At 58.0% G+C, this 25,841-nt stretch overlaps 1 protein-coding gene across 3 annotated transcripts; it reads left to right on the forward strand.

Moving 5' to 3' along the window:
• Positions 1 to 261: 261 nt before the first annotated feature.
• ACACB (acetyl-CoA carboxylase beta) lies at positions 262 to 24,689 on the forward strand. Of its 3 annotated transcripts, XM_084491573.1 has the most exons (53): positions 263 to 485; positions 1,242 to 1,684; positions 4,769 to 4,901; positions 5,347 to 5,485; positions 5,672 to 5,781; positions 6,072 to 6,153; positions 6,512 to 6,610; positions 6,932 to 7,041; positions 7,217 to 7,327; positions 7,516 to 7,725; positions 7,935 to 8,105; positions 8,410 to 8,571; positions 8,769 to 8,932; positions 9,689 to 9,839; positions 9,924 to 10,027; positions 10,655 to 10,736; positions 11,225 to 11,370; positions 11,440 to 11,590; positions 11,695 to 11,829; positions 12,264 to 12,410; positions 12,532 to 12,720; positions 12,960 to 13,060; positions 13,136 to 13,224; positions 13,300 to 13,424; positions 13,877 to 13,990; positions 14,069 to 14,182; positions 14,534 to 14,623; positions 14,741 to 14,859; positions 15,051 to 15,188; positions 15,270 to 15,369; positions 15,470 to 15,577; positions 15,685 to 15,741; positions 16,103 to 16,144; positions 16,225 to 16,440; positions 16,571 to 16,726; positions 17,302 to 17,505; positions 17,757 to 17,912; positions 18,295 to 18,417; positions 18,618 to 18,887; positions 19,199 to 19,296; positions 19,455 to 19,575; positions 19,753 to 19,863; positions 20,075 to 20,218; positions 20,302 to 20,422; positions 20,569 to 20,665; positions 20,852 to 20,948; positions 21,209 to 21,344; positions 21,679 to 21,856; positions 22,345 to 22,457; positions 23,004 to 23,158; positions 23,387 to 23,557; positions 24,189 to 24,325; positions 24,425 to 24,689. In XM_084491573.1, exons 2-53 carry the CDS (start codon positions 1,251 to 1,253, stop codon positions 24,549 to 24,551), a joined length of 7,158 nt encoding a protein of 2,385 aa, XP_084347699.1. In that variant the 5' UTR covers positions 263 to 485; positions 1,242 to 1,250; the 3' UTR covers positions 24,552 to 24,689. The 3 variants fall into 3 exon arrangements, with proteins under 3 accessions (XP_084347698.1, XP_084347699.1, XP_084347700.1); XM_084491572.1 differs by having other exon boundaries at positions 262 to 485; positions 13,136 to 13,424; XM_084491574.1 differs by lacking the exons at positions 263 to 485; positions 1,242 to 1,684 and adding an exon at positions 3,209 to 3,409 and having other exon boundaries at positions 13,136 to 13,424.
• The last annotated feature ends 1,152 nt before the right edge of the window (positions 24,690 to 25,841 follow it).

Here is a 25,841-nt window from a genome sequence, read left to right on the forward strand (position 1 = left end):
AAGAAGCAGTGGAGGGAGCGGGGAGCCTGGGGGAGATGTGACTGGGGGCTGCTGGCCGGGAGCTTCTCCTTGTCACCCTTTGCGGGCCCGGCACCTTTGTCCCACAAGGATCGGGTGTCCCCGCCTCTGCTTTCCACTCTCTCCTCCAGCAGAAGTTTTCCAGGCGTGCTAACAGGGAAATATTTCAGCTTGACGTTAACGTCACGTGCGAGCCAGGCAAACCTAACGCAGGCTGTGGGGGCCTGAAACGTGAAACCCCGCGGGCGGTCAGGCGATGTCCCCGGCCTGCAGGCCCTGGGGGGGGTCGGGACACGCGCTGCCCCCAGCACACGGCGGTCACCCGGCCTGGCAAGGGGACCGAGTGCCACCAGCCCCGATCAACACGGTCGGGGTGGCGTGGAGGGGCTCAGCCTGGAGCTGTGGCCCCTCAGGTGGCTGAGCCTGGGTTTGGGCTCGTCCCGGGACACCGGGGGCTCGGAGCGATGGTGAGTGGCCCCCGTTGGGTTTTGTGGTGTTGGGGGGTTAAATATAGCTGCTGCTGTTTGTGTTTTTTTGGGGGGGATTGGGGACCCCATGCATGGGTATGCGCTGAGCTGTGGAGTGGGGGGGCTGTCCTGGGGAGTTGAGGGGTGCATGCGGCCCCCAGGATGGGCTCTTTCTTAAAAATAAACCAACCAAAGTGTTAATGCTGAGTGTATTTATTGAGACGGAGAGGGGGAGGTCACCCCTTAGAGAAGGGGGGCACGGCGGTTCCCCTCTGTGCACCCCCCCCCCTTCGTTAACGGTTCACAGAACTGAATTTTCGGTTTAACGGCCACCCTGCCCTGGGGACCCAGCTGGGGCTGGGGTCACCCCTGTCACCTCAGGGCTGCCGCCACCCTTGGGTGCCAGCGGCTGGGGGGGGTGGGGGGGGAACGGGGCCACCCCCTCGCTGCAGAGCGCCCATTTTAGCCCCCAGCCACGGGGTGGCTTTTCCCATCCCGACAGAGGAGCAGCGTGGCTGCTGCCAAGATGCTGGTTTGGGAAGTGAAAAAACAGCTCCAGGAGCTGGCGGCTGAGGTGGGGAGGGGTGGGCTGGGTACTGTAGGGGTTCGGGGGGGCTCCCGTCCCCTGGCTGCGATGGCTGGCGGTGTCGGAGCTGCCGCTGGCTCCGCTGGGCGGAAAGGATCCCCTGATGGTGGAGCTCAGCCCGTGATGCAGCAAAACTGCTCAGGGAGCATCTCCGGCATTCTCCTCCCCAGGGCAACTGAATGGTGCTGGTGGCCGTGCTTCTGCTGATCCTCGCGCTGCTGATGTGCCTCAAGATGTCCAGCTCTAGCCCCAAGAAGGAGGAGATGCCCGAGCAGAGCCCGGCCCCGCTGCCCCCCTCAGGGCTGGCAGCCCCCCCAGCACAGCCGAGCCCCCTGGCACAACCAAGCCCCCCGGCCCCAAGCCTCCCTCTGCAGCTCGGCAGGGCGGCCGTGGGGGAGCAGGAGCAGATCGCGGTGTACAACCCCGCCGCTCTCCGCCGGCCGACCTTGGCCAAATTTGTGCTGGGCTCCTTTGATGAAAACTCCTCCGACGATGAGGTGGTGGCTGCAGCCTTCAGGGTGGGCAGCCGGCGCAGCAGCCTGGCCGGCGCGGGGGGATCCAGTGCTGAGGCCCCCACCACGAACGCCTTGTTGGAGTCCCATGTTGGCATAAGGTATGATGTGAGGGGTGGGGAGCAAAAAGGAGCAGTTTCAGGCCAGGCAGATGTTTTTTGGGTGGTGTATTTCTCCAACCTCAGGGCCCTTGTTGCTAAAAACCACCTGCAGGTGCTTAGCAGATCACCACAGTGATGTCTCAGTCCTGCCCCCTGTGCTCTTGGTGCTAAAAACCCTGATAATGAGGCTAACAGCAGCACCCTGGAGAGAGGGGTGGATGTGTCTGAGTGGCCCTGCGTGACAGCAGTGTCATGCTCCTGAATCCCCATCAAGGATGGCTGGAACGGGATTGCTTTTTACATTGATTTTGGATGTCAAAGAATGGGTTGGAAACCGCTTTTTGTGCGTGTGATGTTCCTTTAAGTGCAAACCCCAGCACTGAAGCCAGCTTACCAAATTTCTGCTGTTTTTCTCTTCCTCTTTTGTTTTCCTGTTTTTCTCTCTGGCCCTGCACCACCTCCCCGTGCACTGGCCACAGCTGTGCTTGGTGCAGGACTGGGGGGCATTGGGACACGGGGTGGGGTTCTTGCACAACGAGATGAAATTGGTGTTGGTCTTGGTGCTGAGCAGCAGTGGGTGCTGCTGGCATTTGCCCTGCAGCCTGGGTGCCTCTTTTGTGCACAACCATCACCGGCTGCATTTGGGGTTGGAGAGGTAGATCTGCAAATTAAGCTGAGTCCTGTGACGGGGCACTTGCCTGTGCACTTACCCATGAACTTGCACGTGTATTTGTACACACACGTGTTGTCCTGTGCCCCTGGGGCCAGGCCTGCGGGGGTCCAGTCCTGCTGCCAGCCCAGCTGCTGCAGGCACTTTCCTATCAGGGGGGCACACTGATGTGCCCCCAGGGCTTTGTGGGGTGCTGCTGTGCCCCCGTGCAGCCTGGCAGGCTCGCTGTGGATGTCCCCAGGGCTGCCCCAGAGCAGCTGGAGGTGCGGGCCACTTGCTGATGGTTTTGCTGCTGTGTTTGGGAAAGCAGCGAAGCCCTCCTGCCCATCCTCTGCCCTTGCAGCCATTCCAGATGAATTCTGAAAGCAAAAAAAATTAGCACTTTGGTGGTTTTGCTCTGTGATGAGTTGATGAAAAGCAGGTGAGCCTTATTCTGTGGGTAGTGCCCCACTTATTCTGGCTGAGTTACAAAACCAAACTTTTTTTTTAATTTTTATTTATTTTTTTTATTTTTTACGGGAAGATGCAGGAATGGGGAAGTTTTTTTTTGTTTGTTTTGTGGTTTTTTTTTTTTTTTTTTTTTTTTTTCCCTTGTCAATACTGAGTTTTAGAAAACATCTCTTGGCTTCTCAAACCTCAGTTTGAGTAAGAGCCTAGACTGATGCGAGCCTGCAGGCGCAATGCCCCGTGCCATTTGTGCGAGGGGACAGGAGCCGCTGCCTGCTGGCAGCACACAACAGCTTCCCGGTGCAAACCCAGCTGACGACAATGATAAATAACTGGAAACAAAGCATTGCTGCCCGGCTCCTCCGCTCCCACCACAGTTAAAAATAAAAGACCTTTGCGGGAACACGTTATGAAAACCGACGGCCCGGCTGCCCAGCTCAGCCAAACGGTGTCTCCTCGTTGAGCTGGGTGTTTGGAAGGTGTCAGGCACCGCCTTGCTTGTGGGCCCCGCTGGTTTTCGTCTGTGCTTTATCATGGGAGGAATTTTCTTCCGTCAGCACCTGAGGCTCGCCGGGGAGGCGGTTGCTGAGGTTTGCAGGATGGCACGGGTGCGTTGGCGCTGGTTTGCAGGGGGCTCGGGAGGGAAGCCGAGCTGCTGAGCGTTGGGGGGATGCACTGGGAAGTGGTAAATCCATCACCTTGTAAAATCGTGGCTATTCGTAAAATATCCTGAGTGTACGGAGGGAATGGGGCATTTCCTGAGCTCCCAGGGGGTGTCGGCATATTTCTCCTTAAAATAAATGTGCCACTGGTGTGAAATCTGGTCGTTTGGGGGTGCTTGTCCTTCTCCCTTCACTTATTTGTAGCTCACCCGTGGAATCATAATCAAAGGTCCAATGTCATTAGGCCTGGCTGGGTGATGAGGGGAGAATGTGGATCTGGTAATTAGAAGAGAAAGTTGCTTAAAACTTTCTGGATGGCAGCAGGGAAGTGTATGGCAGGAACTGCTCCGGTGCTTGTGGAGATGCCTTCAGTGGAAAACTGTGCTAGGGGTGAGTCCGGCTGGTGGTGTGGTGCCCCCAGGGAGTTATTTCGGGGATTTCAGGGCCATGGAGCGGGCAGGATGGGGTCTGACCCAGTACTGACCCGAGGGAGCTGTCATTGCAGGCTGTGCAAGAGCAAATCCCCAAAAGAGCTTTTGGGGAAGGAACACCACGCTCCTTCCAAGCCTTGCTCGCAGAGCGCTGCCTGCTCTTCGCCCTCCCTCAGTAACCCCCGGGCAAGGTCAGGGTGGGCTCAGGGCACCCCCAACTTTGTCCCTGCTGCTCACAGCAGGGCTGCTCGCCTCCAGCTCGCACACATGGCCAAGTTTCATCTCCACGGGGGTCCCAGTTCCCCAGCCACAGGGCAGCGTGGTGTGAAATCCCACCACGGCCAGAAATCCTGAGCAGCTCCCTGCTCCCCTGCTTCAAACCCTCAGGGTTTTGTCCTCCGTGCCAGGGCCCCCGGGGCTGCCAAACACGGTGCATAAACGCAGACCTGCGGCCGCTCGGCGTCCTTGGAGATCACCTGCACCTTTCCCAGGGGCGGGGAGCTGAAATCACAAAATTCTCTGCTCATCCCGAGCTGCTCGTCCTGTTTAGCTCAGCTGGAAGCGGTTTTCCCTGCAGTTTGGCAGCAGGTGCCAAACATCCCCGGAGAGAGCCCACGGGGTGGCGGGGAGCTGGTAGCACAGAGTGCCTTCTTTGTGTTCCCTGCGGGGTCAGCAGCTGAGGGTTGGCTTTTTGCTTTCAGCAGAGGAAACCGCGGAGGAGGCAAAGTCTTATCTGGGTCTTTGCTGGCTCGTGCTAAGCCTCCGGCTGCCCACAGGACTGACTCCTCCCAGGCAGCCGGGGCGGGCAGGAGCCTTTCCAGCACTCCTGGCTGGCTCGTAACCCTTCGCTGATGTCTCTCCCGTCCCGTTGCAGGCCTAGCATGTCCGGGCTGCACCTGGCGAAACGCGGCCGTGAGCACAGGAAGATGGATCTGCAGCGGGACTTCACCGTCGCCTCGCCCGCCGAATTCGTCACCCGCTTCGGGGGGAACCGTGTCATCGAGAAGGTGGCTTCCCACTCAGCCCTGCCTCTGCCTGGCGGCGGGGTGCTCGCTTTTCGCCGTGTATCCTTGTGCTCCCCGTGCTGCCCACATCCCCCCGTGCCACCCGCGGCAGATGGAGCCCTTGTGCCGTCGGCTTCATCCCCTCTTGGAGAGCAGAGCCCTCTGAATGCTGCTGTGCACTCCTGCACTGCATGAGTGACACAAATTAAGGCCAAAGTCCTGTTCTTCGTTAGCTCCAGGCTGTTAATGAGCCTCACCAGCCTGTCCGCCTGTCTGTGGCTTGGCTTTGCTCCCCACCTTGCTCCCAAACAGGGCTGCCCGACGTCTTGCCCCAAATCCTGCCCCTGTTCTGCCGTTCCTGGGGCTGCCTGCCCCCACAGCCAGGAGGGGTTCAGCCCCCACATCCCCCCACTTTCTCCTCTCACACCCCCATCTCTGTCCCTTGCAGGTTCTCATCGCCAACAACGGCATCGCCGCCGTCAAGTGCATGCGCTCCATCCGCCGGTGGGCCTACGAGATGTTCCGAAACGAGCGTGCCATTCGCTTTGTGGTCATGGTCACCCCTGAAGATCTCAAGGCTAATGCAGGTAATTTCAAAAACCGCTCCAGGACAGCCCCCCCTGCTCCTTGCCACATCACTGCCTGGGACGTGGGATGCTCTGCACAGCCTGGGGTCACCCACTGCCATTCCATGCAACCAGATTTGGGAATAAATAACTTTCCCCGTCCCAGATGCGGGAGGATGCTCCCACTGCCACCATGTTGTCTTTCAGAGTACATCAAAATGGCTGATCACTATGTGCCCGTCCCCGGGGGGGCCAACAACAACAATTATGCCAATGTGGAGCTGATCGTGGACATTTCCAAACGGATCCCAGTCCAGGTAACAGCTGGTCGCTGGCCTCCCCCTTCTTTTCTGGGCCTCCCCGATGACTTAGGGGACCATTTAGGTGTGATCTAGGACCACACTGGTGCCAGAATGCCCAGCTCCTGTGCCAGCAAGGGCTGGGATTAATTGTTGGGAGCCCTCAGGGGAAACACAGAGAGCAGAAGGGGTGCTCCGAGTGGGGGTGATGTCCCCCCAGAAGCAGAGGAGTCAGGAATGATGCCATGGCCAAAGGGAGGTGCTGGTGCAGAATATAACGACTTGTGTTGCTCCATCTCTTCTTCCAGGCTGTATGGGCTGGCTGGGGACATGCCTCAGAAAACCCCAAGCTGCCAGAGCTGCTGCAGAAAAATGGGATAGCTTTCCTAGGTAAGGGCTTACTGCTTTCTGTTTGCTGGAGGGAGCAGTGGGCACTGGGAAGGGGGTGCATGCATGCTTGGTCCTCAGTGACACCAGTTTCATGCATCTGTGCATGCAGCTGCCTGGTTTGTGTGTCGTGGATGGGAGCAGACCTCACGGGCTGCCCCTTGGAGAGGGGCTGAGCTCCATCCCGCACTGGACAGCGGGTCTGGGGGGGTATTTCCTGCACCCCTGTCTTCGCAGAAGGGCCATCCCCATGGCTGATGGTGGCAGCTCAGTGGGGAGCAGCTTTTTGCAGCGTCCATCACCTCTGGGCAGTGGGGATGGGCCAGCTGGCCCAGCTCATCCCTTCCCTCCTTGTCCAAAGGTCCCCCCAGCGATGCCATGTGGGCCCTGGGGGACAAAGTTGCCTCCACCATTGTGGCTCAGACAGTCCAGATCCCCACGCTGCCGTGGAGCGGGAGCGGTAAGTGCCTCCATGCGGCCCTACACACCCTCCCCATGCCCGTTTCTCTGCTCCCTGCCTTTCCTTCTCTCCCAAAGCAAGCTCCAGGGACAGGGGTCCCTTGCCTGGCTGGCCACAGGGTGGCTGTGGACATTTGGGACCCCACAGCAGCTGAGCGGCTGCTGGTTTGGGTGAAGGGTTTTTGGGGACAGGGTGCATGGACCCCAGGGAAATGGCATGTGTCCCCGTGGGATCCCCAGCTACCCTGGGCGTACCCAGCAGGCAGTCCCTGTGGTGGCCCTGCCACCCCTGTGGTGACCGTGTCCCTGGGTGTGCTCACAGGTCTGGTGGCCCAGTGGTCTGAGGAGGACCAGAAGGGTCAGCAGATGATCAGCATCCCCCTCGAGACGTACGCGCAGGGCTGCGTGAAGGACGTGGAGGAAGGCCTGGAGGTAAAGCTGAGCCCACGGGCAGCCACTTGTCCCCTGTGCACCACCATTTCTCTTTGGAGCCTGCAGCAATGCCAGGACACTTTGACAGCAGCGTGTCCCTCTGTGTGGGTGCAGCTCAGGATGACCCAGCTGGGGTCCAGAGCTCTTTGGCCTCCCCAGTCCTTGTTCCCCTCAGGCGGCCAAGAGGATCGGCTACCCGCTGATGGTCAAGGCAGCAGAAGGTGGTGGGGGCAAAGGCATCCGAAAAGTGGAGGCAGCAGAGGAACTTAGTGCCTGCTTCCGACAGGTGAGAGGCACCTGGAGCCCTTGTCTTGTCCCTCCCTGTCCCCTCGGCCAGGCTGGGGCACGCACCAGGGTCCTGCTCCCACCCCAAAGCACCCAGTGGCACCTCCCGGGCTTGCTGCAGGACCTGGGCTTAATTTTGGAGGTTAATTTCAATCTGGATGCTGAAGTGTGACCCTCTCCCCGCCACAGGTGCAGGCGGAGGCACCCGGCTCCCCCATCTTCCTGATGCAGCTGGCTCAGCACGCGCGGCACCTGGAGGTGCAGGTGCTGGCCGACGAGTACGGCAACGCCATCTCCCTCTTCGGCCGCGACTGCTCCATTCAGCGCCGGCACCAGAAGATCATCGAGGAGGCACCCACCACCATCGCAGCTCCTGCTGTCATCGAGGTGATGGAGAAGGTGGGTGGCCTTCTCCCAGCCTGCAGGTGACAAAGAGAAGTTGGCCTGTTCCTTGCTGGGTTTGCCCCGGTTTTGAGCACCAGGGGCTCTCTAGAAATGCCTCTTGGCCTTGCTTGTGTCCTTTTACGTGGGCAGGGGCACTGCTGAGGCAGCCCTGGTGATGAATCGAGGGGCATTTTTCAGCGCTGTGGTTTCATGCTCTCCTGCAGTGTGCAGTCCGCCTGGCGCAGATGGTGGGCTACGTGAGCACGGGCACCGTCGAGTACCTCTACAGCGAGGACGGGAGCTTCCACTTCCTCGAGCTGAACCCGCGCCTGCAGGTCGAGCACCCCTGCACGGAAATGATTGCGGATGTGAACCTCCCCGCTGCCCAGCTCCAGGTACCTGAATGCACGCGGGTGACTTTGCAAGCTGTACAAAATGAAGAAATTTTGCAATGTAGGGAAAAGCACTAGGTTGGAGGCTTGCAGAGGGAAGCTGCCCCATATACCAGTGTGTAGGGTGCAGGCAGAATCACTGCAGTGTCCCTCCTTCTCCTCTTGCTCCTTGCCTGGAGGAGCTGTCTGCAGCACAGCTCCTCTTCCCATTGCTCTTCCCTCAGACCATCTGGCGGTGTCACTGAGCTGAGGTTTTGATGCCAAAGCCTCATTCCAGCAGCTGAAGCCCTCTTTCTTGCTCGTGCAGATTGCCATGGGCATCCCCTTGCACAGGATAAAAGACATCCGCGTGCTGTACGGGGAGAGCCCGTGGGGCGATACCCCCATCTGCTTCAACAGCCCCACCAACGCCCCCGTGCCCAGGGGCCACGTCATCGCCGCGCGCATCACCAGCGAGAACCCCGAGGAGGTGAGCCCTGGGGACACGAGGACCCTGCTGCTGGGGGGGTGAACGGGGCACGGTCCTCCCCAACAGGACAGAGCTGGAGGGAATTCAACCCCCGGGGTGAATTAAATCTTCATAAAAGGCAGAGGGGTTCCCCCTTCCCTATTTATGCCGCATGGGTTCCAGGCCCGCTTTCTCAATGCCTTCTGCTCTTTGTTCAGGGTTTCAAGCCCAGCTCAGGGACAGTGCAGGAGCTGAACTTCCGCAGCAGCAAGAACGTCTGGGGGTACTTCAGCGTGGCAGCTGCCGGGGGTCTGCACGAATTTGCCGATTCCCAGTTTGGGCACTGCTTCTCGTGGGGAGAGAACCGGGAGGAGGCCATTTCGTGAGTGTGGCACTCGGGGCTGAGAGAGTGTCCTCAGAAAAGACTCCCAATAGGTGCCCGAGCCAGGAAAGCTGGCTCTTATCTCAGCTGCAGTGCTGAGTGGCTTATTTGTGTTGCAGAGACCATCTGCTCGTAGCCAAAGTTTTCAAACTGCAGTGGTGTTATGGCCCCAGTTAATCAACGTGGCTCTTTGAGACAGTCACGTTCTCAGTGCCAGTGAGCAGCAGTGTTCATTCAGTAATTAAGCAACATTTAACAGGGCTGTCCTGGGTATTTAAGTGTTTGAAATCAAAACTTTATTTTACATTGAGCAGTAAATTTCTCAACAAACTGGAACAAATCCTAAAGAGCAAAGAGCTGGAGAGCCAGGCTCACAGTGCACCATGTCATCCCCTTCCTGCCCTGTGGGAATGTTTTATCCAGGCACAAGGGCATCTAGGGCCGGGCACTCATTGTTCCAGCCTCTGTGCTTTTTTCCTGCAGCCTTTGGCTGCTGCATAACAGCCCCTTCAGCCCCTTGGTACATTGATGGGCTGACGGTGACTGAGCCCCTGAAACGTGCTGCATGGGGAGCTGGTGAGCACCTGCCCCGAGCAGGGGGTGGAAAACAGGGGCAGCTCCTGGTGTCTGAAGTGCCTGGGGACAGCTTAGAAGGCAGGAGAAGTGTGTTTGGATGCAGCAGAGCCCCGCTTTGTCATTAAGAAAATGTTTTTTTTGTTTTTTTTTTTGTTTTTTTTTTTTTTTTCTCCCTGAAAGGAATATGGTGGTGGCCCTGAAAGAGCTCTCCATCCGCGGGGATTTCCGGACCACGGTGGAGTATCTGGTTAAACTTCTGGAGACAGAGAGCTTCCAGAACAACGAGATCGACACTGGCTGGCTGGACCATCTGATCGCCGAGAAAGTGCAGGTGGAGGAGACTGGCTCCTGCAGCCCCTGGGGTCACCTCTCCCTTCCGTGAGGAGACCCCAACCCCATTTTTTGTAACCCCTAGGCAGAGAAGCCGGACACGATGCTGGGTGTCGTCTGTGGTGCCTTGAACGTCGCAGACGCTGCCTTCAGGACGTGCATGACTGACTTTCTGCACTCGCTGGAGAGGTGCAGGGGGGAGCTGCCCGTGCTGGGGCTGTGGGACCCGATGGCCATGGGCACAGGGGACACGGGGAGTGCATCCCTAAAGGGCTGCTCCTGAAATCTGCATGGCTCCTGCAAGCATGGGGACCAGGGTTTTGTTCTTCCTTGGCTGTCTTCTTTCTTATTTTTGCTTTGCAAATTTGAAGGCAGTGCCATGGGGCAATGTCAGAATGTGCTGTGGCTCACAGGGCTCTGGATAAAGCAATATTGAGAAGCCAGGGAGAGGAACAACGTTCCGCATGGCTGTGAAAACAGCCTTCAAGGGAAAGCAGCTCAGCTGCATGCAGCTTGTTTTTGTTTTTGTGCTCAAGCACCAAGGTTATTCCTCTGGCCTTGGAGGACGCGCGGAGCTCTCCTCCATGCCTTTATCTGAGCGTGTTTGCCAGCGTCTGGGCTGCCTCTGGATGTGTTTGTAAGAGGCACTCACGTGGGTTGTGTATAAATTCCTGTCCCCTCTGGTCACCTTAGCGCCCTCCCCACGCGGCCCGGTGCCAGCAGCACCGCTGACATCTCACACACTTGGCTCCCTGACGGGTTGCACAGGCGAGGAATGAAAGGCTTGTGGTGCCTGACCCTGCCGTTGTGTTTCAGGGGCCAAGTGCTGCCCGCAGCCTCCTTGCTGAACATCGTTGACGTGGAGCTCATCTATGAGGGTGTGAAGTACGTTCTGCAGGTAAGGGCTGTGCTGTGCTCCTCCAGAGCTGGCTGCAGCACTCGCTGGCACCACAGGCTTCTCCCCAGGACAAGGAGATGTGTTCCTGTCCCGCTGAGAGGAGAGAGATGCAATAAATATGAGGCTGTCCTTTAAAAATGTGCGACATAAAAATGAGTTTGATAACCTCAGTTAAACAAGACAGACATAGTCATACATCCCATGGCCCAGATCTTAACAAAGAGCCTCCTTTTCTTGCTTTTAAAGTTGAACTTCATGAAAAATTCTCTCAAAAAAAGCAGAGGATGAGCCATGGTGGTGAGTTAACCCAGCTCTTGGTTGGGTGTTGAACCAGCTGTTCAAACAAAGCCTCCAGCATCCCATCCCATGGCAGTTTTCTCTCCCAAGCACTGGGAGATGCTCACACACACACACCACCAGCCTCTCAAAAACCCATGGCACACATTTCGGAGGTCTCACTGAAGTCTGTCTCTGGCTGCTGCCTGCAGGTTGCCCGCCAGTCCTTGACCACGTACGTCATCATCATGAACCGCACTCACATCGAGATAGACGTGCACCGCCTCAACGACGGGGGGCTGCTCCTCTCCTACAACGGCAACAGCTACACCACCTACATGAAGGAGGAGATCGACAGGTACCTCCTCGCTGCGCCCTTCTCCTCGGCAGCCACGGGGCCACGCTGCGACGTTTCCCTCTCCCTAAGGTACCGGATCACCATCGGCAACAAAACGTGTGACTTTGAGAAGGAGAAGGACCCGACGGTGCTGCGCTCACCCTCCGCGGGGAAGCTGCTGCAGTACACGGTGGAGGACGGCGGGCACCTTGCCGAAGGGAGCGTGTATGCAGAGATCGAGGTGAGCACGTTCTCAGAGCTCTGGTGCATGGCTCAGGATCAAACCCTTTAGCAGCAGCAGGGTGGTGGTGGGTGAAATTTGCATTTTACCCCTTCTTTGCACAGGTGATGAAGATCATCATGACGCTGACGGTGGAGGAGGCAGGTCGGGTGCACTACGTCAAGCGGCCGGGCGCGCTGCTGGAGGCAGGCTGCGTCATTGCCCGTCTCGAGCTGGACGACCCCACCAAAGTGAAGCCGGTGAGTCCAAGGGGTGTCAGGGATCCCTGCTGGGGGACAGAGCTGAGAAGCAGCCCGGGGTTGGGGTGTGGGTGGGGATGTGTCCTTGTCCCGGCACAGGGTGGCACTGCACGCCCATGCTATGTCCTCAGCAGGCTCTTTTGGGGCTGGCATGGTGCTGGGTAAGCATCCTGTGCGTGCTTGCTCTGGTACAGAAGTTAACATGCATGGTTTAGTGTATCTGTAATGCTCTGCCTACATCTATAATTTTTCTGCATCTTTTTCATGGTGTGGTACTGGCAGAAACATGAAGCTGACCGTTAGGTGCTTCTTCCAACCAAAAGCAGATGCTGGAGGGGTCAGGCTGGTTTCTGCTGGGGCAGCTGCAGCTTTTGGGTGCTCAGCCCTGTATTGGCAAGGACTCAGGCCAGCCTGCCTCTCTCCACTTTCTCCAGGCTCAGCCGTTCACAGGGGGGCTCCCAGCCCAGCAGACCCTCCCCATCACCGGCGAGAAGCAGCACCAGGTTCTCCGCAACGTGCTGGAAAACCTCACCAACGTGATGAATGGGTACTGCCTGCCCGAGCCCTACTTCAGTGCCAAGGTGGGTGCCGGGGCAAAGAGCATCCTCGGCTCCTGGCAGCCCCGGTGCCCTGCACGATGTGCAGCACTGGGGGTGCACACAGTGCTGGGGTGCAGGCAGCAGCAGCCCTTGCTCCCTGCAGATGAAGGAGTGGGTGGCACAGCTGATGAAAACCCTGCGGGACCCCTCCTTGCCCCTCCTGGAGCTGCAGGAAATCATGACCAGCATTTCAGGAAGAATCCCTCTCTCTGTGGAGAAGTCGATCCGGAAGGTGATGGCACAGTATGCCAGCAACATCACCTCCGTGCTCTGCCGCTTTCCCAGCCAGCAGGTGAGAAACTTGGCTTTGGCTTCCCTTTTCAGGAACTTCTGCCTGAATTTGTCCTGCTAAGACCTGATTTAAAAAAAAAATGATGGGAAAAGTTTATATTTTTATGTTTATATTTATTGGTCACTGTGTTTTTTTCATTTGGGGGTGGGGGGAATGACCCTGAAAGTCCCTGCGCGTGGCAGTGCTGCCCCCAGCAGAGCAGGCAGCCCTGAGCGGTGCCGAACCCCGTGCCCTTGCAGATTGCCACGGTGCTGGACACCCACGCAGCCACGCTGCAGAGGAAGGCCGAGCGGGAGGTCTTCTTCATGAACACGCAGAGCGTGGTGCAGCTGGTGCAGAGGTGAGCCCGGTGCTCCCTGTGTCCCCCTGTGTCCCCCCTACCCCCTCACAGCACGCCGGGCTCTTTGCTCGCCAGGTACCGCAGTGGCATCCGCGGCTACATGAAGGCAGTGGTGCTGGACCTGCTGCGGCGCTACCTGCAAGTGGAGATGCAGTTCCAGCACGGTGAGGGTTTGGGGGGCTCCGGGGACTGGGGGGCTCTCGGGAGGGCTGCAGGGCTCACGGTGCTCTGCCCCACAGCTCACTACGACAAGTGCGTCATCAGCCTGCGGGAACAGTACAAACCTGACATGACTCCGGTGCTCGAGAGCATCTTCTCCCATGCCCAGGTGGCGAAGAAGAACCTGCTGGTGACCATGTTAATTGTGAGTGCGGCCCGTGCAGTGGCAAAAGCTTGTGGTAGGAAAAATCCTGTAAGCTGAGGCGAGCTCCATATCGCTGTGGGATGGGGAGAGGCTGCCCCAGTACTCAGCTGCCTGTGGTCATCACAGCTTTGTGCTTTCCCCTTGAAAGTGGGCAGGCGCTTGATAAATTTTCTTTCCTCTCTTCTGTTCAGAGCATCCCCAGGGTCTGGGTTTGCATTCAAGCATCTATTTCTGTTTCACCACATGGCTGCTGTGTTAAGGGGGTCTTCATGTCCCCTCCTTAGCATTACACTGCTGCACTTCTTTCAAAGAGCAGAATTTTGCCCGTTGTTATCCCTGTTCCCTGCGCGGGGTCTTGTCCCCGTTGTCCCCACAGGGCTGGGGACATGTGGTGATGCTTCCCGCAGCAAGGAGCCAGCTCAGACCTTGACATCACGGTGTGTGCATTGTAGGACCAGCTGTGTGGCCGTGACCCCACGCTGACGGATGAGCTGACGGCCATCCTAAACGAGCTGACACAGCTCAGCAAGACTGAACACTCCAAAGTGGCCCTGAGAGCCCGGCAGGTCAGTGAGCACCACGCTGGGCTGTCCCCATCCCTGTCCCCGTCTCTGTCCCCATCCCAGTCACCTCTCCTCTTGCAGGTGCTCATCGCCTCTCACCTGCCCTCCTACGAGCTGCGGCACAACCAGGTGGAGTCCATATTCCTCTCTGCCATCGACATGTATGGACATGAATTCTGCCCTGAGAACCTGAAGGTTGGGAACCTCGTGTTTCTTCACAGAAAAAAATTTACTTTGGGGTGGCTCTGGTGAGGAGATCTGCTCCATAAGTGGCTTAGGCTTAAAAACAGCCCCAAAAGCTTGCTTTAGTGTCAGTGCCTGTCTCATCTCCTTTTCCCTGCCCTGTTTGGAGGGGGATTGATGTGTGGATCCATGCCTGGGACCATCAATGTCCCCGTAGTGGGTTGGGTGTCCCACCACACTTGGGGGCTGCTCCTGTGCAGCCCACACTGGGGGACCCCACTGAGATGTGCCTCCCAGTGTCCTGTAATGGGCCAACGGGGGTCCCACTCCATCCTTACCCTAAACTTTGCTTTCTCCCTCCAGAAACTGATCCTCTCGGAAACCACCATTTTTGATGTGCTGCCCATCTTCTTCTACCACACCAACCAGGTTGTGCGCATGGCAGCGCTGGAGGTGAGGGCCTTGGGGACACAGGAGGGTGTCTGCACCCTCCCTGGGGTGTGCAGACGTTCAAAGTGGGAGCAGGGATGCAGCAGCACATGTCAGTAACCCCCCATTGTCCCCCCCAAGGTGTACGTGCGGCGCGGGTACATCGCCTACGAGCTGAACAGCCTGCAGCACCGGCAGCTCTCGGACGGCACCTGCCTGGTGGAGTTCCAGTTCATGCTGCCCTTCTCCCATCCCAACAGGTACCCTCGCCTCTCAGGCATCCTCCAGATGAGGTCCTTTTTGGATTTATTTCTCCAAAGTGTGGGGACCCTGCCAGGGAGCAGGATGAGTACTCTTGGGGTTAGGGTTTTGTGCGGGAACTGCGTGGTCCTTGCTGGGCCCAAGGAGTGGTGCTGCCCACGGCTGACAGCCACCTTGCTGCCCTGTGCAGGATGTCTGTCCCCATCAGCATCTCCAACCCCGACCTGGCCCGGCACAGCACCGAGCTCTTCATGGACAGTGGCTTTTCTCCCCTGAGCCAACGCATGGGAGCCATGGTGGCCTTCGACAAATTCGAGGACTTCATGAGGTGAGAGGGCTGTGGTGCTGTCCTGTTGGGCTGGGGAGGGCAAAATGTTGGCTTCTCACCCCATCCCTGCTGTCTGGGCAGGAATTTCGATGAAGTGATCTCATGCTTTGCCAACCCACCTTTGGAGACCTCACTCTTCAGCGAGGCACGAGCCACCGTCTACGAGGAGGAGGATGGCAAGGTGGGCACGGCACCGTTCCTGTCCCCCCCTGGGTGGTGCGGGGCTGGTGGCAGCGCTGCTGGGCTGAAGCAGCAGGGCTGAGAGGGGCTCTCATTGCCAGAACATCCGTGAGGAGCCAATCCACATCCTCAACATCGCGCTGCGCTGCGCAGACCACATGGAGGATGAGAAGTTGGTGCCGATCTTCAGAGCCTTCGCCCAGTCCAAGGTGCACCAAACGGGCTGGACCCTCCCAGTTGGGACCCCAGACCCCAGTGGCTGCCCCTTCCACCAGCTGGCCCCTGTGCTCTGACTCTCCCTTCTGTTTTCCTGCAGAAAACCATCCTTGTTGACTGCGGTCTCCGGAGAATCACGTTTCTCATTGCCCAGCAGGTCAGTGCAGGCTGAATGCTGAGTGGCTTTGGACATGTTGTGCTTCTGCCACTCGAGCATTCAGAGATGACATACCACGTGTTGGGAGGGAGAGCTGGGAATCAACCAACCGGGGATTCAAATAATGATTTATCTCCTGTATTATCCTCATGCTGCTAATGTGTCCTGTAACGTGTGGTCCCTGTGTGGTCCCTCCATACCTTTCAGTTTTCTTTAAAAGGCAGTGATTAGGCACAGCTCTTTTCTCTTTTGGGGTGGAGGACACCTAGTGGTTTTTATTTTTAATGAATTCTCTGCAAATCAAAAAAAACCCTCTTCGTGCCAGGTTTATCGATATTTTGTCTTCCTCCTTTTTTTCTAGAGAGAATTCCCAAAGTTTTTCACGTTCAGAGCCAGGGACGAGGTAGGAGCTGTCCCCCCTGCTGGGATGGAGCGGGGTCTGCTCACACGGGCTGGCCCCTGACTCTCTGTCCCCGTGCCCAGTTCGCAGAGGACCGCATCTACCGGCACCTGGAGCCGGCGCTGGCCTTCCAGCTGGAGCTGAGCCGCATGCGCAACTTCGACCTGACGGCCATCCCCTGTGCCAACCACAAGATGCACCTCTACCTGGGCGCCGCCAAGGTGCAGGCGGGCACCGAGGCCACCGACTACCGCTTCTTCATCCGCGCCATCGTGCGGCACTCGGACCTCATCACCAAGGCAAGACGGCCCCGGCCCATGGGAGATGGGGGCCGGCTGCTGCGGGCGAGCCCTGGTCCTGGGTGGAGGCTGTGGCAGCTTGGGCACGGGGGTTTTTCTGGCCTCCTGAGAGCTGCCTCACGTGCTGCAGGAGGCCTCCTTCGAGTACCTGCAGAACGAGGGCGAGCGGCTGCTCCTGGAGGCGATGGATGAGCTGGAGGTGGCCTTCAACAACACCAGCGTCCGCACCGACTGCAACCACATCTTCCTCAACTTTGTCCCAACTGTCGTCATGGACCCCTCCAAGGTGCGTTTCTGGGGGTCCTTCTTCCTGGTGCTGAGCTGGGGACAGAGATTGCCTTGTCCCTGGGCTCGGGTCTGCTTCATGGTTGGGCTGCCACCCTACACGCTGGCTGCTGGACCCAGTGCACACCCAGCCTTCGATAGGGGATTGATTTGGCAGCCCCAGAGGCTCCTGTAGCTTAATTCTGCATCTGGGGGCTTGTTGTCTGTGAGATTTTTACTGGAGAGATGCTAACATTTCACACCTCTCAGTGATCATGGGCTTGGACAAGCTGTGATTTTCTGGAGGGTACAAGGACGAGTGGAGGGCTCTGCCCCCAGGCAGCACGTGGCAGGAAAGCAGAGGCTATCTATTTGAAGGGGAATGCAAGGCACCATCTTTCCCTCTTCCCAGTGGAGAGACCGGATGGCAGCACTGTCCCTTGGCAGGGAGGAAGGGAGGGAAGGGGCTTGCCCAGAGCAAACCTGAAATGTCTGAGGTGGAGACATAACGGGGCTTCTCCAAGCTCAGCATCGCACGCTCGAGGACAGCGATGTCCCCGGGGCTGCAGAAGCACCCACGAGCTGTCCCGTACCCAGATCGAGGAGTCAGTACGGTCCATGGTGATGCGCTACGGCAGCCGCCTCTGGAAGCTGCGGGTCCTGCAGGCCGAGGTGAAGATCAACATCCGCCTGACGCCCACCACCACGGCCATCCCCATCCGCCTCTTCCTGACCAACGAGTCCGGCTACTACCTGGACATCAGCCTCTACAAGGAAGTGAGGGACTCCAGCACCGGCAACGTGAGTTCCCACAGGAGGTGGCAGCAAACAGAGCCCCACCACGACCACCCCAAACCACCCCCGAGTCCCCTGGCAGGGTTCTGTGCTCAAGAACGAGCAGCTGCCAGCTGTGGCAAAGCTGCGGGGCTGTTCCTGCAGGAGCCCTGGAGTACCTGCAGCGTTGGTTTGTCCCAGAGCCACCAGCACTGTGCAGAGACCTTCTCTGCGTCCCTCCCCTCTGCGCTGCCCCAACGCTCTGCCCTTCTCTCCAGATCATGTTCCAGTCATACGGGGACAAGCAAGGGCCGCAGCACGGGATGCTCATCAACACCCCCTACGTCACCAAGGACCTGCTCCAGGCCAAGCGCTTCCAGGCACAGTCCTTGGGCACCACCTACGTGTACGACTTCCCAGAGATGATCAGGCAGGTGGGTCTGGTGAAGCAGAGAGGCTCCAAATGATTGAATTTCCTTTTCTTTCCCTCCCTTCCCACGTTTTCCCATCTTGAGTGGAATTCCTTTCCCCTGAGCTGGCAAAGACAAAAAAGAAAGAGCCCAAACCCTGAAGTTTTTGGTTATATGAAGGATTTCAAAACTCATTCCTAGTTCTTGCAAGTTGCCATAGCTGTATTCACAAAGAATGTGAATTTGCCTCCTTGGGCAAGGAGGACTGCAGCAGGACTCTAACACAAAATTTCTGCTCACACAAAGTCCCAGCTTGCTGCAGAAGTGCACGTTCACACTCGGTGATGGCCTTGGAGCAGCCGTGGCCACGTGTTTTCAGCCTGCTCCATGCTCCGTGTCTCTGCAGGCTCTCTTCAAGCTGTGGGGCTCCTCAGACCTGTACCCCAAGGATGTCCTGACGTACACCGAGCTGGTTCTGGACTCGCAGGGACACCTGGTGCAGATGAACAGGCTCCCTGGAGGCAATGAGGTAGCGGGGAGCGATTTGGGAGCAGGGGAGTGGGAAGCTGAGCTGCCACCGGTGGGAACTGCTGGTGGCTTCCCTGTCCCAGCTGTGCACAAAGCCCGGGGGATGCTCCCCAAACAGGAGCTCTGTCTGTCTGCAGTCTCAGCTCCGACCTCCTTGCCCTGGAGGAGCCAGCCCTGTGACACTCTGCCATTTTGGGGCAGGTGGGGATGGTTGCCTTCAAAATGAAGCTGAAGACCCCCGAGTACCCGAAGGGCCGGGACATCGTGCTCATCTGCAACGACATCACGCACAAGATCGGCTCCTTCGGGCCGGAGGAGGACCTGGTCTTCCTGAGGGCCTCAGAGCTGGCCCGGGCCGAGGGCATCCCCCGCGTCTACATCGCCGCCAACAGCGGGGCCCGCATCGGCTTCGCCGAGGAGATAAAACACATGTTCCAAGTGGCCTGGGTGGACCCCGAGGATCCCTACAAGGTGTGTGGGCACCTCACCTCTGGCTGTCAGAGAGAGGATCAGAGGACTTAGCTGGGGAAGAACCAGAGATGAACTGGGAGACAAAACGGCGGGATGCGAGCCCCCGTGTGTACGCAGTGCCATGGGGATGGTTCCCTCCACCTTCCCTGGTGGGGTGGAGATGAAGGTGCCTGTGCTGGTGCAGCTGCTCTGTCCAGCCCTGGTCCTGACCCTGCTGTGAGGACAGCTCTGGGATGGGTTTGGAGCACTCGGTGTCCCCTGTGAGTGTGCACAAAGTGGGCACTGCAGCTCATCCTCCTCTCTGTTTTCAGGGGTTCAAGTACCTGTACCTGACTCCCCAGGACTACACGAGGATCAGTGCCATGAACTCAGTGCACTGCGAGCATGTGGAGGAAGGGGGCGAGTCCAGGTGAGCCCTGCTGTCCTGTGGGGGCAACCCCAAGCCCTGCCCCACATCTCTGCCAATGCAGGTCCCGCATCCTGGCCCAGCTTCCTGCTGGTCCCACCACGCAAGGGAACGCTTTGCCCTGTCCTTCTCATGCTATCCCAGCTCTGCCTCTTCCCCAGGTACGTCCTCCTGGACATCATTGGGAAGGACAACGGATTTGGGGTGGAAAACCTGCGAGCCGCTGGCACCATCGCTGGGGAGTCCTCTCGTGCCTACGATGAAATTGTGACCATCAGCATGGTACAGCCTCAGGCCTTCCCCTGCTCCACTCCTCCCCAATTCTCCTTGGTTTTAACATTTCCTGGAGGGGATAACAGGGTGTAACAAATGACCTGATGCAGAGCCCTGCAGAGCTGACAGCAGCATTGCTGCAGCCTGATCCTCCCCATAACTGTGTGTCCTTGTGTCTGTGCCCAGGTGACGTGTCGTGCCATCGGGATCGGCGCGTACCTGGTGAGGCTGGGCCAGCGCGTCATCCAGGTGGAGAACTCCCACATCATCCTCACCGGTGTCACAGCTCTCAACAAGGTACCGTGCTTCAGCACTGTCCCCATCCCATGGGAAGAGGGGGCAGTTCCCTGGCAGTTTGCTTTAACATCACCCTGCGTAGGCAGAGGTGGAAATTCAAATCCCTCAAACCAGAGGGACTGAACCTAGGCAAAGGTTTAACTTAGCAAGTAGAGTAAGGAGAGGCAGCTGCTGCTCTAGCATCTGTGTTTGTGTTTGTGATTCCACCTAGGTGTTGGGGCGTGAAGTATACACATCCAACAACCAGCTGGGGGGTGTGCAGATCATGCACAACAACGGCGTTTCCCATGTCACTGTCCCAGATGACTTTGAAGGCGTCTACACCATCCTGCAGTGGCTCTCCTACATGCCCAAGGTGGGAAGGTGCTGCAGGGTGGCAGCGTGGGCTGTTAGGGGGGTTCCTGGCTGGTGACCTGCCCTCGGGGCTCTCCCTTACAGGATAACCGGAGCCCAGTGCCCGTCACTGCCATAAGCGACCCCATTGAAAGAGAAATCGATTTTGTCCCCTCCAAAGTCCCCTATGACCCCAGGTGGATGCTGGCAGGGAGGCCTCACCCAAGTAAGTGAGAACAGCCCAAGACCTCTGCCCAAATGCATCCCGTGGCTGCAAACTCTCCTGTCCTGGAGCAGAAGGTGCTTTTTGCTGCACAGAAAACCCTTCAGCACTCACAGTAGTCTCTCTCCTCTTTCCCCTTTGCTCTGCAGCTCTCAAGGGGACGTGGCAGAGCGGCTTCTTTGACCAGGGAAGCTTCCAGGAGATCATGAGGCCGTGGGCTCAGACGGTTGTGGTTGGCAGAGCAAGGTACTGCTGGGTGCAGGGGGGGGCTTCCCTGTCCCTACCCAGCCCCGGGGTGGGGAGGCTGCAAGCACAGCTACGTGCAAGTGCTCTGTGCCCGTGGGGCTGGTTATGGGAGGGACATTTCTGGTGGAGCAGGGCTGCAGCATGCAGGGGAACTGGCTCCTGCTGAGGCGCCCTGCCTTGCTGCAGGCTGGGAGGGCTCCCCGTGGGTGTCATCGCTGTGGAGACCCGCTCTGTGGAGGTGACCATACCTGCAGACCCTGCCAACCCCGACTCGGAGGCAAAGGTGTGTGGGGAGACCTTGGGGCCATAGAGTGGCAGGGAAGAGTGTGTAGCAGAGGGGCTAGAGGGGAAAGCAGGGATAAAAAGCTTAGCGTAACCTTTTGGCATGTCCTGATTCTCCTTAAATCCTGGTGAAATTGAGCATGTGCGCCCTCAGTTTGTCTCCTTCCAGCCCCCATACTCTCTGTGCTGCTGCCTTGCCGGCACAGTGTGCCTGGAAGCGCTGACACTGGTCTCAGCGATGCTGTTTGCTGTCCCTTCCAGATAATCCAGCAGGCGGGGCAGGTCTGGTTCCCAGACTCTGCCTTTAAAACAGCCCAGGCTATTCGGGACTTCAACCGGGAGCACCTCCCGCTGATGATCTTCGCCAACTGGAGGGGCTTCTCCAGCGGCATGAAAGGTACCAGCGCTCGGGGGGCCCGGATCCCTGCACTGTGCTGTGCCACCAGCCCCTCTGCCACCCGTTGGGGTCCTGGGGTGACCCAGCATTGCAGGGTCCTGCCCAGCAGCTCCAGGACACGGGGTTGGGATGGAGAGGTGATGGGATGCTGCCAGGACCCAGGTTCCAGAGCTTGGTGGCTTCCCACTGGGCTGGGTTGAGGGGTTTGTTTAGGCTCTGATGGAGAAAAAAGGCTTTGGGCAGCTAGACTGGAAAAGGCTGAGAGGAGGTAAAGGGCAGCAGCCCACCCTGTGGCACTCGGGGTGCCCAGCCACTGAGTCCCTTTGGCTTTCAGACATGTACGACCAAATGCTGAAGTTCGGCGCCTTCATCGTCGACAGCCTGCGGGATTTCAAGCAGCCCATCCTGGTGTACATCCCGCCGCACGCGGAGCTGCGGGGCGGCTCCTGGGTGGTCATCGACTCCACCATCAACCCCCTGTACGTGGAGCTCTACGCGGACAAGGAGAGCAGGTCAGCCTCAGTGCTCCATCCAAACCGCGGGCATCCCGCACAGCCTGACACACGGGGTCTGCAGAGTCAGGGTCCTACTCACGGAGACCACCGATCACCAGAGACTTCTATTTTTTGCTCCTGAGTTTTTGCTCAATCAGCTAAAAGTCCCTGGGCTCTTACAAAGCAGTGTGGGAGCAGTATGGCAAGGATCTCCTTGGGGGATCCTCCGGTGTCCAGCAAAAGCTGCAGGGAGTGAAAGCTTTGTTTTGGGGAGCTGGAGGGTTTCTCTAGCCTGAATTAATGTGCATTGGAGCAAGCTATAAGGAGAGGAAGACTAGCCAAGGATCCCAGATTGGAAACAACATTATTTTAGGTTATCTCTGTCCCTAATTCTTAGAAGAGGGAGTTGCCTGAACTACCACACTTTGCCACCAGCAGCAATGCCTTGTCCCAGAGCTTATTGTCCCCTGATGACCTGCCCCTGCTTTACCAAACTTTCCTTCCAGGGGCGGCATTTTGGAGCCTGGGGGAACAGTGGAGATCAAGTTCAGGAAGAAAGATTTGGTGAAGACCATGAGAAGGATCGATACGGTTTATGCCAGGCTTGTTGAGCAGCTGGGTAAGGGAAGGGCATTTCAGCCTCTGGGCCTTGGTAGTGGTGAGTTAAAACACTTGCCTCAGACACCGTGGTGGCAAGCACCAGGAAACCCTTTTGTGTTCATCAATTTGGGAAAATTCCTAATGGTTAGTCTGATGATGCAGCCTGTTGAGGGGCTGTGGTGGTACCTTCAAATCCCCATATCCCCTGGGGCTCTGCGGAGGGTGCTGGACTTTGCTACAGCAACTGCTCCCGTGCTTTGAGATGAAGTACTGCAATAGCCACGCTGCATCAGTGCTGAAATTAGATGAAATAATCATTACAGAGCTGCACAGAAGCTTCCTTTAATGAACCAGGTCTCCTTTTGCCCTGCGATTTGCTCCTGCCTGCAGCAGGCGGTGGGGCTGTGCTGGGAGGGTCTTGTCCCCCACCTTGCTTAAACACAGTCCCACGAAGTGTCTGTCTGGTGGCAGGCACTGAGCACAGCACGGCCCCTTCACAGACATGGGGAACAGTAAGCAGATCCCAGGCCCCTTGCTGGGCAATGACAGCCGTCTGCCCCTGCAGGGACACCTGAGCTGTCCGAGGCTCAGCGCAAGGAGCTGGAGAAGCAGCTCAAGGCCCGGGAGGAGCTCCTGCTGCCCATCTACTACCAGGTGGCCGTGCGCTTCGCCGACCTGCACGACACCCCCGGCCGCATGCAGGAGAAAGGCGTCATCACGGTGAGCAAGGGGCTGGGGAGGGGGCTTGGCGTGGCTTTGGGGTTGCAGCAGCAGCATGAAGGTGGGAGCCAAAATTCCCCACAGGGTCCTGGGCTGCAGCTCTGTGCATTTTCCTGCCCCGGGTGTTGCTCTCTGCTCCAGCCCAGCAGATCTGCCTGCAGGCCTGCCAGCACGAGCTGTGAGCAGGCAGTTGCTGCGCGTCAGCTCCTCTCCCTGGGCTTTCTGCAGGACATCCTGGAGTGGAAGAACGCCCGCTCCTTCCTCTACTGGCGGCTGCGACGGCTGCTGCTGGAGGAAGTGGTGAGGATGGAGATCCTGAACGCCAACAGCGAGCTGAGCCATATCCACATCCAGTCCATGCTGCGGCGCTGGTTCATGGAGACAGAGGGAGCCGAAAAGGTACACAGAGCCCTGGGGCCCCATCCTTCGAAGGCTGTCACCTCACTCTCCTGCCACTGGGTTCTTTTATCAGTGCCTCCCTGAGCTGGAACCAGCAATGGGAATTGCTGCTCTGCTGCCAGTGCCGGGGTGGACAAGCCCTGAGAGTGGGGCTGTCCCTTCAGGGTGGGTGATCTCAGCTGGGTGCTGGTGCTCAGCTGTAGCAAGGTGACCCCAAAAAAATACTATAGGCCTGTTCATTTCCACCATCCACCAGGGCTTCCCAGGGCAGAAGTGAGACCTGGGGTCTTGGTGTTTGAGCTGCATGCAGTGAGTGCCGTGACGCACCTCACCAGCTCGGTCCTGTGCTTGCTGAGCTGGGGATTGAAGGCGTGCAAAGGAAACGTGTTCTGCCTTAACATTTTGCCTTTTCAGTAGTCCGTGAAGCTTTCCTGAGTTTTGATTTCCATACTGACCCCTGTCCCCATGGCTGTTACGTGGGCTGGGGCGCATGCCATGCCATATGTGCAGGACTGAGAAGAAGAATCCCATTGTCTGGTTGTGCCACGGGAGGAAAAAGCCCAGGGCTGTAGCAGAAGAGGGGCTCAGTCTGTGGGCACTGGGCCCCCCAACACGGTGCTGCTCTCCTCAGGGCTACCTCTGGGACAACAACCAGGTGGTGGTGGAGTGGCTGGAGAAGCACATGCAGGAGGACGACGGCACCAAGTCAGCCATCCGGGAGAACATCAAGTACCTGAAGCGGGACTACGTGCTCAAGCACATCCGGAGGTGAGTGGCCACAGAGCCGAGTGTGGAGGCCAAAACCATGGCTCGGGCTGGGGCCTGCGGGCGGTAGAGACAAAGCAGCTCTTGCTTCGTGCCTTGCAGCCTGGTCCAAGCCAATCCCGAGGTGGCCATGGACTGCATAATCCAGATGACACAGCACATCACCCGCACGCAGAAGGCTCAGGTCGCCCGTCTCCTCTCCACGGTGGACAACAACAGCCCACCCTGAGCCAGCGGCAGGAGGGGCACCGGGACACGCTGCTGCTCAGAGGCCAGACCTCACCTCCCTGCCCAGTCCCTCAGCCCTCGAACTGGAGCCTTGGACTCTTACCTTGTGCCTAAATAAATGCTGCCGTTTGTATGTTAAGCTATGAAGATGTTCTCTCCGCCTGCGTGGAGGGCCCTCTGGCGCTGGGGGTGTTCGTCAGAGGGGCAGCTTGGCAGAAGATAACTTGGCCCGAGCCAAGGCTGGAGCCTGGACCTGGTGCAAATACTGATTTTTTAAAAAAAGAATTAAAAATCTTTTACCATGTTTTAGTCGCAAGCTTTGGCCTTAACCTTTAAAGCAAGCACCAGTGTCAGGTAAATATCACAGGACTGGATGGAGCTGGAAGTACAAACTGAATGGCTGAGGCACCAAGTGGACAAAGGAGGAGGTCTCCGTCCAGCTCTGAGGCTGACCATGCACTGGCACGAGGAAATGTAAATCCTGCCGAAGAAGCAGTCTCAAACAGAAACTTTAAAATAAACTCAGGAACTGTGAGGAGCAGATTGTCTCATCCTCCCCTGTGCTGCGGAGCAGTCAGTAGGCAGGACTACGAATAGCTGGTGGCCCAGAGGACACATCACAAGCCGTGCTGGGCTCGGTTGCAGCAGATTTATCAGCGGAGCTGCCACGGTTTGACCAGGGCGACCGCCCCATCTGCTCCTTTCTCCCGTCCTGCCCTTTCTGGCTCGTGCTGCAGCTCCCACAGAGGCTGGAGAGGAGGGAGGACAACTCCGGGTGCCCCTGCCCCGGCCTCAGCGACCTGGCTCCTCTGCTGAAGGACAGGAGCCGGGCTCAGGTCTCTGCTTGCACCCCTGCCTTGGTTCCCAGGTGGCCTCTAATCAGATTGAGCCACCTGGGGGAGAAGTTGACCGCGTGCTTTGCAGCACCTCTGGCTGCGGGACCTCAGGGGCAATGCGGCGGTGTTGGACACCCCCTTGGCCATGCTGGGGGCTGTGGGGGGAGCTCTCCTTGTCCTTGGGTGGAAAGGGTGCGAGGAGATGTCTTCTGGTGTGAAAGTGTCACTGTGCTTTGTCAGGGGGAGGTGGGGGGCGATGCTCACTGCATGGGAGGTGGGCAGAAACACGCAGCCAAACCAGCGGCAATAAAACGAGCACTGCCCTCAAGGAGGCTTTCCTGAGCTCTTTCCTTTTGTCATTGTATGAACAAGGAGGGTCTGAGGAGGGGATGGCAGCTGCTGCTGTAAGGTAGCAAACATTTCTGATCTGTAAGCTGTGTGTAACTATTTCCTGG

Source organism: Aythya ferina (genome assembly GCF_964211825.1).
Source record: "Aythya ferina genome assembly, chromosome: 17".
In the NCBI taxonomy this organism is placed as follows: domain Eukaryota; kingdom Metazoa; phylum Chordata; class Aves; order Anseriformes; family Anatidae; genus Aythya; species Aythya ferina.